Source organism: Geospiza fortis, unplaced genomic scaffold (genome assembly GCF_000277835.1).
Source record: "Geospiza fortis unplaced genomic scaffold, GeoFor_1.0 scaffold104, whole genome shotgun sequence".
NCBI classification, from domain to species: Eukaryota; Metazoa; Chordata; class Aves; order Passeriformes; family Thraupidae; genus Geospiza; species Geospiza fortis.
In genome coordinates this window covers 1213642-1231222 of record NW_005054325.1, presented here as the reverse complement: position 1 = coordinate 1231222, position 17581 = coordinate 1213642, and the positions used below count along the sequence as shown (strand labels likewise).

At 37.9% G+C, this 17581-nt stretch overlaps 1 protein-coding gene across 2 annotated transcripts in view; it reads left to right on the top strand.

Moving 5' to 3' along the window:
- The window catches only part of ATP9B (ATPase phospholipid transporting 9B (putative)), a 138786-nt gene that overhangs the window by 63539 nt on the left and 57666 nt on the right, over positions 1–17581 (top strand). For both annotated transcript variants that reach the window (XM_031056999.1, XM_005420957.2), the window contains exon 10: positions 4707–4783. In XM_031056999.1, coding sequence (XP_030912859.1) covers positions 4707–4783 — 77 coding nt within the window. The remainder of the gene's footprint in view (positions 1–4706; positions 4784–17581) is intronic.

Sequence of the window (17581 nt, the reverse complement as noted above, 5' to 3'; positions counted from 1 at the left end):
AACATACATTAGCTGACTTGCTTAAACCTGCTGTGGGAGGATATCAAAGGTGGACTCTGCTTACCCAAGTTTGCAGGTGCCTCTGCATTCTCTCCCCTAATCAGTCACAGCCCGTAATTATATCTGAAAAATCTAGTGGAAGAATATGGTTGTGCACAGCTTCTATACATAAGTGACACTAGGATTCCATGAAAACAGAAGAATAAACAGCCTGTAGTATGTGAAAATGTGCAGATTTTCTACTCTGTAGACAGCTACCTCACCCACACATGTATCTGATTACAGTGTCTTCACTGTCTAGGTTCACAGTTCTACACACTGGTATTTTTCACTGAAAAAGTCTATGACATGTGTGTGCAAACCTAATAATTCTATTACTATTCCACTTTGGTTCAAGAAAGGGGATTTGAGGCCTGAGTCCAGATAGTGGAGGGTAGAGTTCTGCCCTGCAATATTTCCTGTACATCTCTTCATTTACCCTAAGACTCTTCAGTATGACAGCTTGAAAGGCTGCTCCCTCCAGTGCTCTCTAAGCAGCCTGGACAGCATCTGTTACTAAGCCAAGCAAATTTGTGACCCATTGGGACCCTGTTAGACCCTTTCCAACCCCCTTGTAGGTTGTTACAAAGTGTTCTGGGTCAACCTAGCACTATTATCTTGACATATTACTGACTGATGGTGTCAGTCTCAGGAGCAGAAAGAACTACATCACTTACACCCAAGAAAGGAATATATACCTGAATTGCAGATACAAAGCCTTATTTAATTTTTGAAATGATTTTGTATAGGACATACAGGACAATTTTTGCGTGAGGGGGCTCCCTTCCCAGTGATTAATGGATGCTGAATTTCCTGATAGAATTCTTTGATAAATTACAAAAACCACATTGCATCAGGTAGGATAGTCCACTATCTCCAGGATAGAGGCCATTGCTATTTGTCAAGGTGATACAGAGGGTCAAGGTTAGGCTGAGAAAAGTGTTTGGGGAATTATGTGGGGAATACCTCAGGAAACTTGACCTCTGGTTGCTGATGCCATGACAGTTCTAGAAGAGAGAGACCACAAATCAATTATTTCACAGATCAGTAACAGTAAATTTAAGTGTATAACGGTTTCAAGAAATCTTATCAACTGCATCTTGAATACAGCTTACCAAAGCTCATGAGAATATCAGAATACTACAATAATGGATTCTACAGAGAAAAAAAAGCACCTATTGCTAGAACAGTAGAAGTGACAAGAAAAGTATTTGCTATAATTTAAGACTTTTTTGTTTTCTTCATGAATTTTGGGAACCAAAAAATTGATTCAACAAAATTGTGTAATTCCAAACAACCCAAGAATAAACTATTCCATGTAATTTTTAATATCAAAATATAATGTTCAGAAGAGTGAGGTTACTCAAATTTGTACATTTGGAAGGTGTTTACTTTCTCTGGATTTAGTTTGTCTCTTTACCCCTTAAAAGAACAATAAGCCAAATGGGAGGGGGGGAAGGAGAATCCATTTTACTGCACCTAATATATACCCAGTTTCAAAACTGATAGTTTAGATATCTAAATGGAGATTCCTACTGATATCCAATCTGCAGGGCTTTTTGGCCTTTGCTGTAAAGCTCTGACAGAGATCTGGTGACCGTCTGTATGATGCTTATCCTAACCCTAAAAAGGACAAAGATTAATGTGCCTGGATCACACTGGAAGCCTCTGTCAGGGATGGAAATCAACAGACTTTTTCTCAAGTCCAAAGCATGCAGTCATACTTTAGTTATTCTTTAATAAGTGAGATAGGAAAAAAATATTCTGACATTTCCTCTTACAAGCAGTATTCTAGCAGTTTTTTTAAAAGTAACAGTAAGGCACAGAGTCTCTGTCATTCTTAATATCTGTATTATCACTGTGGAATTAATAACACTGCCTGAAGGAAAGGAAATTTTGGTTAGTGAAGACTTGCCAAACTACTGTCCCTGGAGAAACACTTCTAAATATAAGCAAGTAACTTAAACCACTGAGTTTTCTGAAAACCTCTTAGTTTATCTTCAATTAAATTACTTATCTTTCAGATGATTTGTGCTTGTGGCATCAATGACTGTGGTGTTTGTGCTTATTGAAAGCTGCGGTAGGTTTCATTTCAGAAAGGGAGAGAGGACAGTTAGCAGTTAAATTTTAAAAAGCCTCAAAAAGTCCAGTAAAGTCTGGACTTCAGCTTTTTGTTCTCCACTTGTGATGATCAGTGTGGTTCAAATGCTGAACAAGATAATGCAGCTTTCTGGGAAACCTGCTGAGATACCTATTAAGAGAAGACTTGTATTAATGAAATTGCATCATCATTTTGGCATATGTCAGTCTTGTGAAGTCACTTTAGATAAAATCAGAACAATTTATATAAATGCACAGCTGTCAAAAGCAGTATTTTCTGCCAACTCCTACCTGTGACTTTAATTAATTTGAGCACACCCTGGTTTTTCTATGGTTCATAGAGTGAAGATGTATACTTGAGAGATACCAAAATTGGTATCATCACACATGGGATTCAGAGTATGCCTGGCTATCACAAGTCTGCTTTTCTTTTTTTTCTAGGCCCACATTTATTCTAGTGGTATGTCCTAACTTCTCTCCCCATCATTAAGCACTCCACCCATACCTAGCAGTGATTGCCCAGTGTAGGAGAGCCAGTTTGCAGAGGCCCCGTACGTAAAAATATGGGAGTCGGTGCTTTTGTAAGCTGAGGCTTGCAGTGCAGCTGTGCTTCCCGAAATCCCAGATTGGATTCAATTCGTTATTGGATACCAGAACTGTCCCTGCTGCAACCACTGTGGGACAACAATGAAACTACAGATAGAGGTCCCTACACCCATGTACTTCAGATTTAAGGAACACTTAGTTATCACTGATACTGTGCTGATGCCAGAAAGTTTAAAATCTAATATCAACGACTCGTTATAAACAGCAGTTTAGTCAGATCTAACCAAAATTCTGCTTTAAGTTCAGTAGTCAAAATGGAATTTATCTGACTTTCACCTTTAAAACCAATGTTTCAAGGAACAAAATATGAGACAAGTAGGAGAGTTTGTTTTTCTGAGCTGCAGCAGCCGGGTGAAACTTTGTAGAAATGTGCCATGTGGAATGTAGAGTCCTCTCAACTTCTACTGAACTAAATACCTGTGAAGGCAGAGGTTGCTGGAGTGTGCATGAGGAGATTCCCTGCAGCATATTGTCCAATACATTCTGACTATTGGACAGAGGTCAGCTCAGAATCACTCCAAAATAAAGTGCCCCAAAGGGATATGTGGACATTGGTTGGAGACAGTACAAAGGGTTCAGAAATTATGGATTAGTGACTACTGGAGGAATTTTGGGGTGGCCTGGGCATTGATCAGTGGGCATGAGCAATGGTACTGTGCATCACTTGTTTCACTTGGGTCTTTGTTTTCTTTTGGGGGGAGATGGGTTTTGGTGTTTGGTTGGTTGGTTTTTGTTTTTGTTTTTTGGGTTGTTTCCTCCTCACTACGATATTTATAATCATTAATATTATCACAAGTATTACTACTATTGTTGTTATGTTTACTTTGTTTCAGTTATTAAACCATTCTTATCTCAATCCACAAGTTGTGATGAGATATTTTGGTTTTGTTGGTTTTGTTTTCTTTTTAATCTTTTTTTCCTTATCCTCCTCGCCATCCTGTCATTGGTGCTCTGGGGAGGAAGTGAGTGAACAGCTGCATGAAACTTAGTTGCCTGGGGGTAAACAAGAATACATTCTTATTTTTGAGTAAATGCAGACATCTTTAATGCAAACATCTTTCACTATCATCATTTTTGTCTTTGGGAGTTTCTTCAATTTTTTACAACCTGTTACACTCAAGAGTAGTGGTGGCAGATCTTATATGGGGTTCTAATTGCCAAAGACAAATTAAGTAATGTCAGACAAACGTGTAATACTTCTACTTTTTAAAAAAGTTCTTTGAGTAGGCATTTTTGAATAGTTATGTTTATTATTTCTTCATATCATAGTGACCCCCAAAAAAATCACGTTGTACTGCCATAAAGCCATTTCAGGTTACCTTATGAAGTAATAGAAATAAGAGGAGTTTTTATGCTAGAAAGTGTTATGTAACATATTAGTAAAAGAATTTTTTTTAATATAAACATTTATTTAGTGATGCTGAAGCCAGATTTTCCTATACCATGCTGTAAAAATTGGCTAAAAATAATTTAAAAATTAAAATGTTTATAAGCTAATGAAGATAAGATTTCTGTATAACACTCTATCAAAGTAATTAATTGGCTGAACCAGATTTTACTTCATTATAGATGGCAGAGGTAGCAGGCAATTGGTGTGTGATGTGTTCAGCACCACTTTACTCATTTTTTATTCACTCTGCAGTTATTTATGCTGTCCTAACTTCTGAAAACATCTGGAGGAAATTTTAAGTTCAAATACAAGTTTCTAACCAGCTCCATTGGAAGTATTGTTTCCATAAAAAAGAAGGAAAGCATGGTATCATCTTTACGGATGTTTATTGCAGAAGTTAAAATAATTCTTCATTTTACATTCTGTAAATCAGCACTCTCAGTGTTAGGCAGAAATATTGGGGTTTTTTCATACAATTGATTTATTTAAGGAACTAAATTAGTGCAAGTTTTAATTTGGGAACATCTTCGCTCATTTACCTGACGCCTCTGGGGTTTTGTTTGTTTTTCAGGAACTGTAATTGGTGTTGTTATTTACACAGGCAAGGAAACACGAAGTGTAATGAACACATCCAATCCAAAAAATAAGGTAAGTTAGTCCTACTCTGGAATTACCAGATTCTATTCTCAGAAAACTTAAAAGGAGATGTACCTAAACCCAAAAATCTAAAAGTTTTTACTGTGGTATGTGTCATGTGTGCTGCTGCCTTGAATTTTGGTACAGTCTGCCACAGTCTCCTTTTGAAAGTAAAATTATTTTTCCTTTAGCTAGGAGTGTTACAGGTGGTAATGTGGGCATTTGTCTTTGAAGTATCAGTGTTCATCTTCAGACCTTTATAATTCTGTCTCACAGCTAAATATTAATTTTCACTTCTCCCAGATTATTTTACTGTACAGTATATGGCTAAAGGTAGACAGTAGTTTTAAGGAGTGTTTATAACAGAATACTAAAGTTTATTCAGGCTACCAGTGGTGGTAGAACAAGATAACTGTTCCAGTCGCTACCCAGAGCACTCTTCCAGGGATTTTTGCAAGCAATTAAAACATTTCCAAGAGATTTTTCTGTCAAGAAGATACCAGAGGTTTCAGTGCTTCCCTCTGTACAAGATTCTTTCAGGTCTAAGCAAAGCAAATAGCTCTTCACTTAATCAGTAATGTTTCTAATGTAAGTTGGGGAGCACTCTCAATTTTAAAGAAATAGAACTTCAGCTGTGGGCTGTACCTTACAACCTAGACCTGTGTTTAGTAAGAAGATAATTACATTAAGAAAGAAAAAAATTATTGCAAGAGGTTTAGAAAAAAAATCAACAGTGACAGGTTGCCATTTTCACGCCACTCATAATAAGTTGCTCTGAGTCGGAACATCAAGACTGAAATGATAATACAAATTGCTTGAAGCAGTTATTGCAGTCCCCTGAGTGTATTGATTTGTGTTTCTAATAAAGAGATGCTTTTAAATGTCTCATTGACAGAGACAGGTGATATGTACCATAATGAGGATTAAGATGGCCTTTTATTATTTTAATCTTTGTAACATGCATTTTAGAATAATAGAGTAAAATGGAACCAGAATGTTTGTGTTGTATGGTTATTTTCTCTTCTACCTGATACAAAGATGAGCCCTTTAGTAACAGAATCTTTCTCTCAAGAATTCTGAACAACTTCTCCCTAATAAATAATTTGCACAGGTGTTTAAAATTAAATTATTTAATGTGGCAAACTGATGGGGAAGTATGCATCAGTGTAGCATGCATTACCTAAATTCAACACATTCTGGGGATGTGTTAGGCTTTTAGTAAATGTTAAATTTTTTGTATGTGACTATTTCAACAAAAGTATTGGCATGGAGATTTTGTCTGTGTGAAATGAACAACCGTGTTTAAAGAAGTATCCAACATGTAACATGACCAGTAAGGATGAATTTGGGAACTGAAAACAGGAAAACGCTTACAGCTCTCACAGCTGAGTAAGTGATAAAATTGAGTACTGCGCTGTAAAAAATAGTTGTCATTTTTAAGATGTAGTTTTAGCTGTACCTTTATTTGCAGTCTGCATCTTACTGTCTCTTTATCTTCTACCATGGGATGAGATTGGTTTGCGTACTTCTGTATGATGAGACACCTGTCTGTAGGTGATATTTTGTGCTAGCTAGCCATGCAGAAGGTAGACAAACAGTACTCAGTTCATTCCTCCTCTGTGTATTCAGGGATCCTCCTGTGTTTTCTCAAGCTTGAAAATAATGGTTACATTCAGGGATCCTCCTGTGTTTTCTCAATCTTGAAAATAATGTTAGCTAGGGTATGTAGCATTAGGACCCAAAAGGAGGGCAAAAGGAGTCTAAAATAACCTTTGAGAGTAGAAGATGTATTAAAGATTTGAACATTTAAAAAAATTAGCATACAACTTGCTGAAACAAAATTAAAATTAAATTGATCAGTTTTGCTATTGCTGCAAACTTGAGAGGAAATAAGTCTGCAGCCTTTTCTGCTTTAGGAAAGGATTATTGGAAATACTGTTTGAAACCAGTTTTAAATGACACATTGTCTCTCTCTGCTGCTCTTTGAAGACAAATAAAAATAACATTTTAGGGATTTTCCTGTACAAGGTGTTGATACACTCTTGTTGGGAACATAGTTCAATAATGCTGGTGTCTCCTTTCTCTGGGAGAAAGCAAACACTGAGATCTATGATTCCCAAATTACACTGTCAAACTGAAACTCATATGTCCAGAAATAAGCAAGAAATTCATGGGCCTGACTCTTTTATCAGTACTCTCTTCATTGAAATACAGGTAAGTGCTACAGTTGTATTTTTTGCTGGAGAGTAATATTACTGTTGTACTTCCTATTATAAATTTGTTTTTTCTAATGGTAGATTTTTAATTTGCGTTCTTAACACTAGATGCTTTTTGAAAGAGCCAATATTAAAATTTAAATATGCAGACCTGCTCTATAAACACTCAGCAAAAGACTAAAACTGGAATAAGTTTAGGAAAACTTGCATAGGAAAAATTGTGAAATTTATGTACCTGTTCAAGCATGGGATTTGTCTGTATGTTAAACTTAGAAGGATTTATTGTCTTTGCTGAAGTATTTAGTCATTCAAGCAACAATTTTCTTAACTTAAAGTCAACGCTTACTTGTTTTATTACAATTGTAAAAATTGTTTCATTGCCTAAGGATGCAAACACAGTCTGAAAAACACAAAGATAGAGAGTGTAGAATTTTCTTAATGGATCAATTCAATATGTTTTTAATTCCAACAATATAAAGAAAAATTATTTCTGGCAAGTTTTAATTTCAGTCTAAAATGATATATGTTCTGTGCTTCAGATAAATGTGGAAGTGGTAACATCAACATTATAGTGTAATGACTCTCTGCATTTTACCTCATTGGCAGTCACATCAGCTTACTCAGGAATGCAGTTCCAGTCTTTAAAGAAAAAAAAAAAACAGATTGAATTGTGCTCCTCACAATGCTGTAATCAGTAATCAATCCTCTTTGGATAGATATTCTTAAACCTTGGCTTTCTGGATGAAGTTGGACTTGTCAATGCTAAAGGTCATTTATAGGTGTTAATTAACCAAGAGGGAAATTAACAAACTAAGGTTATTTATTTATTTTGTCTGGCATTTTGCAGTGTTCTCATTCTTCTTTAAAGTGCAGAACAGTTTTTTGTTATCTAAATTCAGAGTTGCCTTTGCAGCTTTAATCCTCATAGAAAACAAGACTGTTGGTGCAACCCTTCTGCAAATGTGACTTGTTTCCATCAATGGAAACAGATTTTGGGGGTGAAGTTAAAAAACCACAGTATCCTTGGCAGGAGATGGAAATAAATTCAAGGTAATGTATTTTGTGTACTAAGATTGAAACATTAAAATTTCTTGGACTTTGCAATATATATACACCCAGAAAGTACACAGTAATGCATCAAAATTAGTAGAAATTATCTTAAATGGAACTGCTGTGAAATCAGTAGCCTCTCTAAAGGAGCTACAGCATGTAATCTGCCTAGTGTGCTTCAGATTAGTATAAAAATAGTTTTAATGGTCCTAATCCTTACAAGCAGCATTCAAAACACTTTTTCTTCCCCCTTATTTTATGGAATTCTACGTCTGCTGTTAAATTTTAACATCAGAAGTAAAACTTCATAGTAACCATTCAATGTTCATCAAAATAGTAATATTGTTTTTACCCTAATTCTTAACTAGCCTGAAAGCTAACTACTCTTGTGGTTCCTGCTTTTGTTGCTTGTTTGCTGTTTTGATTTGGTTTGTTTAACACATGAAAATCTTGAAAGGGTGGTTGGTTTTTTTTCTTTTTGTGTGTATATGTTGCCCTTGGTTATTTGAAAATGGCCTTGCTATTCTGGTAAACTGAGGCAAAATCACTTTGCTGCGCTCTCTCTCTCTCTCTCAGTCTCTCATTCTTTCCTCCCAAAACATGTCTTTCTGGTTTGTTGTGACCAAATTTACTTCTCTGTGTTTAAAAGGATTTCATCTATGCTCATTCTCCATTTTTTATGAGGATGATTTTTGAAAAATATTTGCTAAAAAAAGGATACCCCTCCCTCCAATTTTTATTTGGAGTGAAATGGAGTGGCTTCATGTGGCAGATTCATATTGTCCCAGAAACTGATGCCACCTCACCATAGCTATTTCAATATTCAAAATATATGCTTCTTCTGCCTTGACACATTTTTTTGAACAGCAATAAATTAGGTTGTCCAACATCTTGCTAGTGGTGTTAGTAAGCCATTCTTGTCTCTTCTACCCCAAAGGCTGACATTTCTAAGTCCAATTTGAATTTCTGTTCTGGGCTTCATAAGGGCATTGACTTTATCCTGCTGCTACATTGTTGAGCAAGAGCCCAGTAATTTCACTTGTATATTTTTTTTACTAAATTGATAATTTCACGTTCATAGTCTGTTTGAGAAGAATGGGTTTCTCTGGCTGTATGTCTGAAGGGTCAGGGTTAGTGTAGAACAGTGAAAACTGTTACATGGCTCTTCATGGCAAATGTTAAGGATTTATAAGAAAAATGTTTATGCAGCACTTTTTAATGGAGTATAGCCTGCTGTAGTGAAACAGCAGACTAACAGCAGACCTCCTAAAAACTTCTCTTTGTATTGGATAAAACTGAGAAAGCTGTCACCTACAGGTAATATGTAGGTGACGTGCTTAGCTTGTCCCCTGACACAGAGATTCTGTCCAAGGAAGGGCTTAACTACAAGCTTCCCATGAAGTATGAGAATCCTTTTCTTGATGTACAGGAGAATTTGTGGGATCAGGACACAGGGAAATACCTATCCTGTAGTGTTGTTGATGCTTTTCTCTCCATGTGCTGTCATCTCTGAGCAAAGGAAGGATAGTAGCACCTTGAAAAGCCTAGTGTCTCTCAGCAAGAGGGATGGAACAGTGTTGGGTAAGGAGGAAGACAAAAGGTACTTTTCTTGAAAAGTTTGGAAAGAAAGGGCTAAATGGCAGAGGAGGCACCTTTGTTGTTCCAAAATTAGAATGTAGGAATGTTGATGCTTAGAGGCAGTCAGCAGTGTTTTGGCAAACCAAAGACAAAATTTGCGTGTCCTTTACTCTGAGACAGAGAGAACATCTACCTACTATAATTAACACCATTAACTGAAATAGCAAGAGTGTCAAGTGGGAATTTCAATCCTTAGATGACTGGTATGGAAAAAGTATATAATTCCACATAAAGGAGCTGAGGTTTTCCATTTTCTTTGATATATAGAAAACTGGAAGAATGCTAGATTTATACCATGATTTTAAGACAATAACAATAAGACTGGAAGCCTTGATTGACTTCCTTGAGTATATATGTAGACAGAAATCACTTAATGCAGTCTGTTGAGCTGGGGTGTTTTGTACACTCATGTATTTTATTTACAGCATGCTGCTTCTTCTCAGAGACTTGATGGGGCACATTTTATCCCCATTAGCAATGCTTTTCAAGTAGTGGTGTATATATTTTTATTCTCTTCTTCTTTACATTGTTCTCCTCAAAAGAAATAAAATGGTAATACTACAAATGGGAAACTGAGGCACAAGAGATAAAGGACGTGGGGTGGGGGTAAAGCAGAAGAGCCACAAAAGAAACAGGAGCTGAGAGTGGTCGGTTTAAGGTATTCAACTTCATTTCTCATCCAACCTAGCTGAATGTTTTACAGTACTCTTAGGTTTCAAAATCCACTAATTTTGGGTTTGTATACACAAGATATATATGGGTTTGTATGTATGTGATACCTGTAGCCTTAAAGTTGATCCTCATGTATTTTCTTTGGCATCTTAAAATAATTAGATCATCACTTGCTTATCTAGTTTGCTGTTATATCCCCAAGCTAGAGAAGTTGTTCCATGATGTGGCCTGCTATCAATTCACAAGTTAAAATTACAGAATAATCTATGCCCTAATTTCATACTTGTTCTGAAACCAGCAACTAAACATATCATGCAATTGCTATACCTAGGCATGTGATAGGTCTTTTCTGGCTGCGTGTAAGTTGTGTGGTACACTGTGTTGCTGTGTGGTGCCTGAGGCACTTAGCCTGAATGCTGCTCAAGGACCAGGCTGAAGAGCTTGGCTGTGCTGTGTTATGGTGCTGCTGCTTGGGACATGGATGTTGAATCACTGTCCTTTTTCAGTTGGTGCCACTTTTTGTTTACAGAGTTTTGTTCTAAACAAACCCATTGCTATACAACAGTATACAGAACAAGTTAGGAAATGGCCCTTCAGTAGTTGGAGAGAATTCTCACTGTATTCTGGGCATACTCCTGAGTTTACTGTGTATTTTAGAGTTCATGCCAAACTCTTCCACTGATTTTGCAAAGCCATATAATTCATTCACAGCTGTAAAATTCCTATAGTGTTAAATTTATTGCCTATTGCAAAGCTGTAGAAGGATAAAAATTGATATGTGCCAGAATGTTAATGGCAAGACACAAACCATGTCTAACTTGGAGTCCTAAATTCTGGCGATTCTCATCAAGAATGTTACTTGATGTTCTGTGATATCTCTCTTCCCATTTTGGAGACTCCCAAGAAAAAGTTGCTTGGATTTTGTTATCTTAGTATTTTTTGAACATATGTAGGTTAGAATTTGTCTCAGTAATTCAATGTTGTTTCACACTAGTGTTTAAGGAAGGATCAGTGGTGGAGTACACCATTTCTGAAGTACTCTATAAATTTATTAAAATAGATTAACCTCACAAAATAGTCAGAACAATTCTTAAAAAGGATCAAGTTATGGAATAGCAACAGCATGCTATTTAGCTTATTCACCAGAAATTACATGTACTTTACCTGGGAAAATCTAAGCTAAAATTAATGATTTATGGTAAAATAAAGAAATAATTTGAAATGTTGTCATTCTACAGGAGACAGTGCAAAAGGGAGATTCCCTGCACATTTGGCTTGTGTGGAATATCCCAGTAAGCTCTCAAAGAGGCAGACCCCAATGGCTATTTCCTCTCAGCTGCTGCCTCCACTGCTGCTAATCAGCTGAGGGAGTTTTCTTTTACCTTTACATTGCTCCTTATGGCTTTGTTGCCATTCAGAATTTAATCATGCCCTTGGCAGAATGCAGCTGCTGGGAGATGAGGGTAGGATCAAAGGGCACGGCCTCTCGGAGGGTACTTGGAACCTCATCCCATGGCTTAGGACTGCACCATTTTCAGAAGGCTCTGCCTGCAAGGCCTTGCTGGCTGTGAGCAAGCCAAAGTAGTGGCAACTAAAATACTGATGTTGTGGAAGGAGGCTGCTGTGCATTTTCTTACATTAGGGTTATGTTCTGTGCCCTTGTTGTTTGTTAGTAAGAACAATGTACCACAGTCAGAACTTTTTTTTTTAATTTATTGTGTGTATTTCATTGGAAATCTGAAACCTTATTTTTAGAATAATTTTTTCCTTAGTTAAGATGCATGCAAACACATTTCTTTGATGTATTGTTCCAAAAACTTGATGCTGCAACTGTGTAGAAAGTCAGGTGTGCCTAAGGTCCTTATGAACTCTAGTTGTTATTAGGAAAAGCCTATATAATGTCTTTTGCATAATTTTCATTATTTCTGCAATTGTTTTCATATTTTTCTGAATAAGCCTAATTTTTGCCAATATGGAAAGGAACTCTATAAGAAATTATAGATATATTAGTTTTAGTGATAGGTAAGTTGAATGTATATTGATTATTAATTTTTAAAATTATTATGAAAGAGGGATGTCCCAAATGTCAGAAACTAGGATGTTTAAGACCTGCAGAGCATTCTTAGAATAGATGCTTATCCAATTTTCAAAACTTCTATTTGGATGCTTACAAGCATTTATTATTTTCTGTTAACATTGGATAGCCTTCTCTTTGTGTAGAGCAAGTATAAAAAAACATCTTTTGAGGTTTTTATGTGACTCAGTAATTCATCCAACTGAAGTCTCATGTATTTCTCTAATTACTGGAGGCTCAGAAACCATCATGATTCACATGACCTGAAATCTTAGTCTACAGTGATGGATATCTAGAGGGAAAGTTCTCTCCATATCAGAAAATAGTATTTGTTTTGGTGTAGGCTGAACATAGTGATCATAAGTAAGATAATTTACTGGGTTGTGTTTGACGCTTGAAGTAACAAGCTTGTCATAATCTTAACAAATACAGTCTTTGCCCTTCTTTTTTGCCTCAGTTCAGAGAGCAAGCCTGTGGATACACTGAGCATTAAAATCAGCGTTCCAGCTTGTACTAGATGAAAATAATGTGGTTGAGATTGTGGATTACTTTGTAAAGAGTGGATTGCTCTTCATATTCTTAAAGCTCATTTCCTTCCCATCATATCTTTTGGAATGTATCCCAAAATACTGTTTATACAAAACAGCATTCGGTTTCATTTCTTTTATGATTTGGAGACATTGTGGAATCTTTTCTTAATCTCATAGTCTCCAAGGAATCCACTCAAATGTTTTCTTTTGTGAAAGCAAAGATAGATGACTTGTGGCTCAGCTCAAGAAAAAAATTAGATTCTTACTGATGTCTACTGGATTTGAGGGATAGGCTTTTTTTTGTTGTGGGTTTTTTTGGGCTTTTTTTTTAGGGTTTTGTTTTGTTTTGTTTTGCCTATCACATAGAGCTCTTTTTCTAGTCTAAGTTTGACAGTGGTTGGACAGTTGTTTATTTTGGGTTTTTTGAAAGAACTGTTGAAAAACTTTTTGATTCAGTTAGTTGTGATTCCCTACTATATGTATGGTCTCTGGAAGAGATTCAGCCAGCACCAGTGCTTTGTATTCAATATATCTTTCTTCTGACTACCTTCCCCCTTGCCTTGTTCTGCTTCTCCACCCTATTACTCTGGTCTCTCTAATACTTTTAGTAGTTGCACCTACTTTTCTTTCTTTCTTTCTTTCTCTCTTTCTCTCTCTCTCTCTCTCTCTCTCTCTCTCTCTCTCTCTCTCTCTCTCTCTCTCTCTCTCTCTCTCTCTCTCTCTCTCTCTCTCTCTCTCTCTCTCTCTCTCTCTCTCTCTCTCTCTCTCTCTCTCTCTCTCTCTCTCTCTCTCTCTCTCTCTCTCTCTCTCTCTCTCTCTCTCTCTCTCTCTCTCTCTCTCTCTCTCTCTCTCTCTCTCTCTCTCTCTCTCTCTCTCTCTCTCTCTCTCTCTCTCTCTCTCTCTCTCTCTCTCTCTCTCTCTCTCTCTCTCTCTCTCTCTCTCTCTCTCTCTCTCTCTCTCTCTCTCTCTCTCTCTCTCTCTCTCTCTCTCTCTCTCTCTCTCTCTCTCTCTCTCTCTCTCTCTCTCTCTCTCTCTCTCTCTCTCTCTCTCTCTCTCTCTCTCTCTCTCTCTCTCTCTCTCTCTCTCTCTCTCTCTCTCTCTCTCTCTCTCTCTCTCTCTCTCTCTCTCTCTCTCTCTCTCTCTCTCTCTCTCTCTCTCTCTCTCTCTCTCTCTCTCTCTCTCTCTCTCTCTCTCTCTCTCTCTCTCTCTCTCTCTCTCTCTCTCTCTCTCTCTCTCTCTCTCTCTCTCTCTCTCTCTCTCTCTCTCTCTCTCTCTCTCTCTCTCTCTCTCTCTCTCTCTCTCTCTCTCTCTCTCTCTCTCTCTCTCTCTCTCTCTCTCTCTCTCTCTCTCTCTCTCTCTCTCTCTCTCTCTCTCTCTCTCTCTCTCTCTCTCTCTCTCTCTCTCTCTCTCTCTCTCTCTCTCTCTCTCTCTCTCTCTCTCTCTCTCTCTCTCTCTCTCTCTCTCTCTCTCTCTCTCTCTCTCTCTCTCTCTCTCTCTCTCTCTCTCTCTCTCTCTCTCTCTCTCTCTCTCTCTCTCTCTCTCTCTCTCTCTCTCTCTCTCTCTCTCTCTCTCTCTCTCTCTCTCTCTCTCTCTCTCTCTCTCTCTCTCTCTCTCTCTCTCTCTCTCTCTCTCTCTCTCTCTCTCTCTCTCTCTCTCTCTCTCTCTCTCTCTCTCTCTCTCTCTCTCTCTCTCTCTCTCTCTCTCTCTCTCTCTCTCTCTCTCTCTCTCTCTCTCTCTCTCTCTCTCTCTCTCTCTCTCTCTCTCTCTCTCTCTCTCTCTCTCTCTCTCTCTCTCTCTCTCTCTCTCTCTCTCTCTCTCTCTCTCTCTCTCTCTCTCTCTCTCTCTCTCTCTCTCTCTCTCTCTCTCTCTCTCTCTCTCTCTCTCTCTCTCTCTCTCTCTCTCTCTCTCTCTCTCTCTCTCTCTCTCTCTCTCTCTCTCTCTCTCTCTCTCTCTCTCTCTCTCTCTCTCTCTCTCTCTCTCTCTCTCTCTCTCTCTCTCTCTCTCTCTCTCTCTCTCTCTCTCTCTCTCTCTCTCTCTCTCTCTCTCTCTCTCTCTCTCTCTCTCTCTCTCTCTCTCTCTCTCTCTCTCTCTCTCTCTCTCTCTCTCTCTCTCTCTCTCTCTCTCTCTCTCTCTCTCTCTCTCTCTCTCTCTCTCTCTCTCTCTCTCTCTCTCTCTCTCTCTCTCTCTCTCTCTCTCTCTCTCTCTCTCTCTCTCTCTCTCTCTCTCTCTCTCTCTCTCTCTCTCTCTCTCTCTCTCTCTCTCTCTCTCTCTCTCTCTCTCTCTCTCTCTCTCTCTCTCTCTCTCTCTCTCTCTCTCTCTCTCTCTCTCTCTCTCTCTCTCTCTCTCTCTCTCTCTCTCTCTCTCTCTCTCTCTCTCTCTCTCTCTCTCTCTCTCTCTCTCTCTCTCTCTCTCTCTCTCTCTCTCTCTCTCTCTCTCTCTCTCTCTCTCTCTCTCTCTCTCTCTCTCTCTCTCTCTCTCTCTCTCTCTCTCTCTCTCTCTCTCTCTCTCTCTCTCTCTCTCTCTCTCTCTCTCTCTCTCTCTCTCTCTCTCTCTCTCTCTCTCTCTCTCTCTCTCTCTCTCTCTCTCTCTCTCTCTCTCTCTCTCTCTCTCTCTCTCTCTCTCTCTCTCTCTCTCTCTCTCTCTCTCTCTCTCTCTCTCTCTCTCTCTCTCTCTCTCTCTCTCTCTCTCTCTCTCTCTCTCTCTCTCTCTCTCTCTCTCTCTCTCTCTCTCTCTCTCTCTCTCTCTCTCTCTCTCTCTCTCTCTCTCTCTCTCTCTCTCTCTCTCTCTTTCTCTCTTTCTTTCTCTCCTTCTTTCTTTCTCTCTTTCTTCCTCTTGTTCTCTCTCTCGTTCTCTCTTTCTTTCTCTTCCTTCCGCCTGCCCCTTCCTTCTCTTTGCACACCTTACACATGCTCGTTTTTTCTCTGTCATGTTAGTACATTTGTGAAGAAGAAAGTTCAAGTCTTTGATCAGATGAAATTATCAAATAATAATCTGTCACAATTTTTTTACCTTGAAAAATGCTGTCTTGGTTAGTCTGCACTCATATTGTGATGATAAAGGATGATGATCCTGGTTCACCTCTTCAGCTCTTACCTGCATCTTTCCATGGGTCCCTTCCTCCTTAGCCTATCCAGCCCTGTCACCTTCCTTTTAAAGCTACTTTTATCACAACTCATGTGTCTTTCATCTGCTCTGCTATTAAGTTGTTGGCTCCAACTTGTGAATGCATTGTTGATTTTTTGACAGTTTTATGCACAAGAAGAAATTCCCCATTCTGAGTAGCCATTTCATTGACCTTATCTATACATATTTTTTAAATTCCCAAAGGTTCTCTGGCTGTATGTCCACCTCTTATTCTCACTTTTGGGATTTTGTTTCAGCTATTACTGAAAGTAATCATTACTTTCTCCTTTGTGCTCAAATCAATTTATCTTTCCTTGGCTTGTTGAGGTAGTTCATGCAGTGCCTGGTGCAGCGCTGTGCTCTAAGAGGATCTCACTCTTGATTTGCAGCTAAAAAATCAAAGCAAATTTGTGTGTGTTTATAAATTTGGAGGTTGTGGGAATTAATTTTTGCAAATGAGATACACCTAATTGTGTTTGAGCTGTGAAACAGTACATTTGAGGGCACAGCAGAAATATGGAGTGGCATCCATTAAAGTGTTATATTCCACACGTGAATCTTCCCCTGGCCTTTTTTTCCTCTTGCATTGAAGCATGTATTCAGTCAGTATCTTATTCTTGCACTGAAGAAGAAGTGTGTTTATGTATCCCCTCCTTTGGGACACAGGTTTGAATTGTTTAGCAGATACGTTAGCTGATGTTCCTACTAGTTTTGTAATGACTCTCCCCATTGTGAGGCTAAGATATGCTCTGTGTGCACTGTTTTATTTTTAAATGTATTTAATTCTGTAAACACTAGGTGAGCTTTTAATGCCTTGCATAATATTTTATATTCCATGTTGACCTTCCAATTTTCTTTGAGAACCTGAATAATTTATTTCTAAGTACTGAAGTGTTTTATAGTTGTACTGCACAACAGTTTCCTTGTGGAAGGTCTGCTAGCTTCCAATGACCCTTAGCTACCATCTGGTACAAATTCAAAGTGCTTCTGTCATCTGCTGCTAATTGCTGTCACCTGCATATTGCAGTCACTGAGCAACTTGGAGTGCAGTAAAGCAGGAGGCATACTGCTTTGTATAGCTGCAATCTATCCATAATACCCATGATTTCTTTATTAATATTAATTTAATAATAAAAGAAGTACATGCCTCATGAAATGGTATGAATTAATATAAATGACATTTCATGTTTATTTTAGTAACTTTCAGGGTTTAATCTGACATTCAAAAATGCGTGTAGATTTGTATTATAAATATATTTATTATTTCGGTATTCTTCAGCCTGTTTATTCTGCTGAGATTGTTCAAACTGAATCTTACTGAAGAGTTCTTTAATCTTTTTTGTAAGCTGATAAGCTTTAGTCAGGGCAATAGCCTACAGCACCATATTATATTAATGTATTTTACTTGTAATTTAGAGAACAAGAAGAATATCCTGATCTGAAGGCTAAACTGTCCCCTGTGGCACTTGCACAGCTGATAATCGTGAACTAGAAAGATGTGTATATC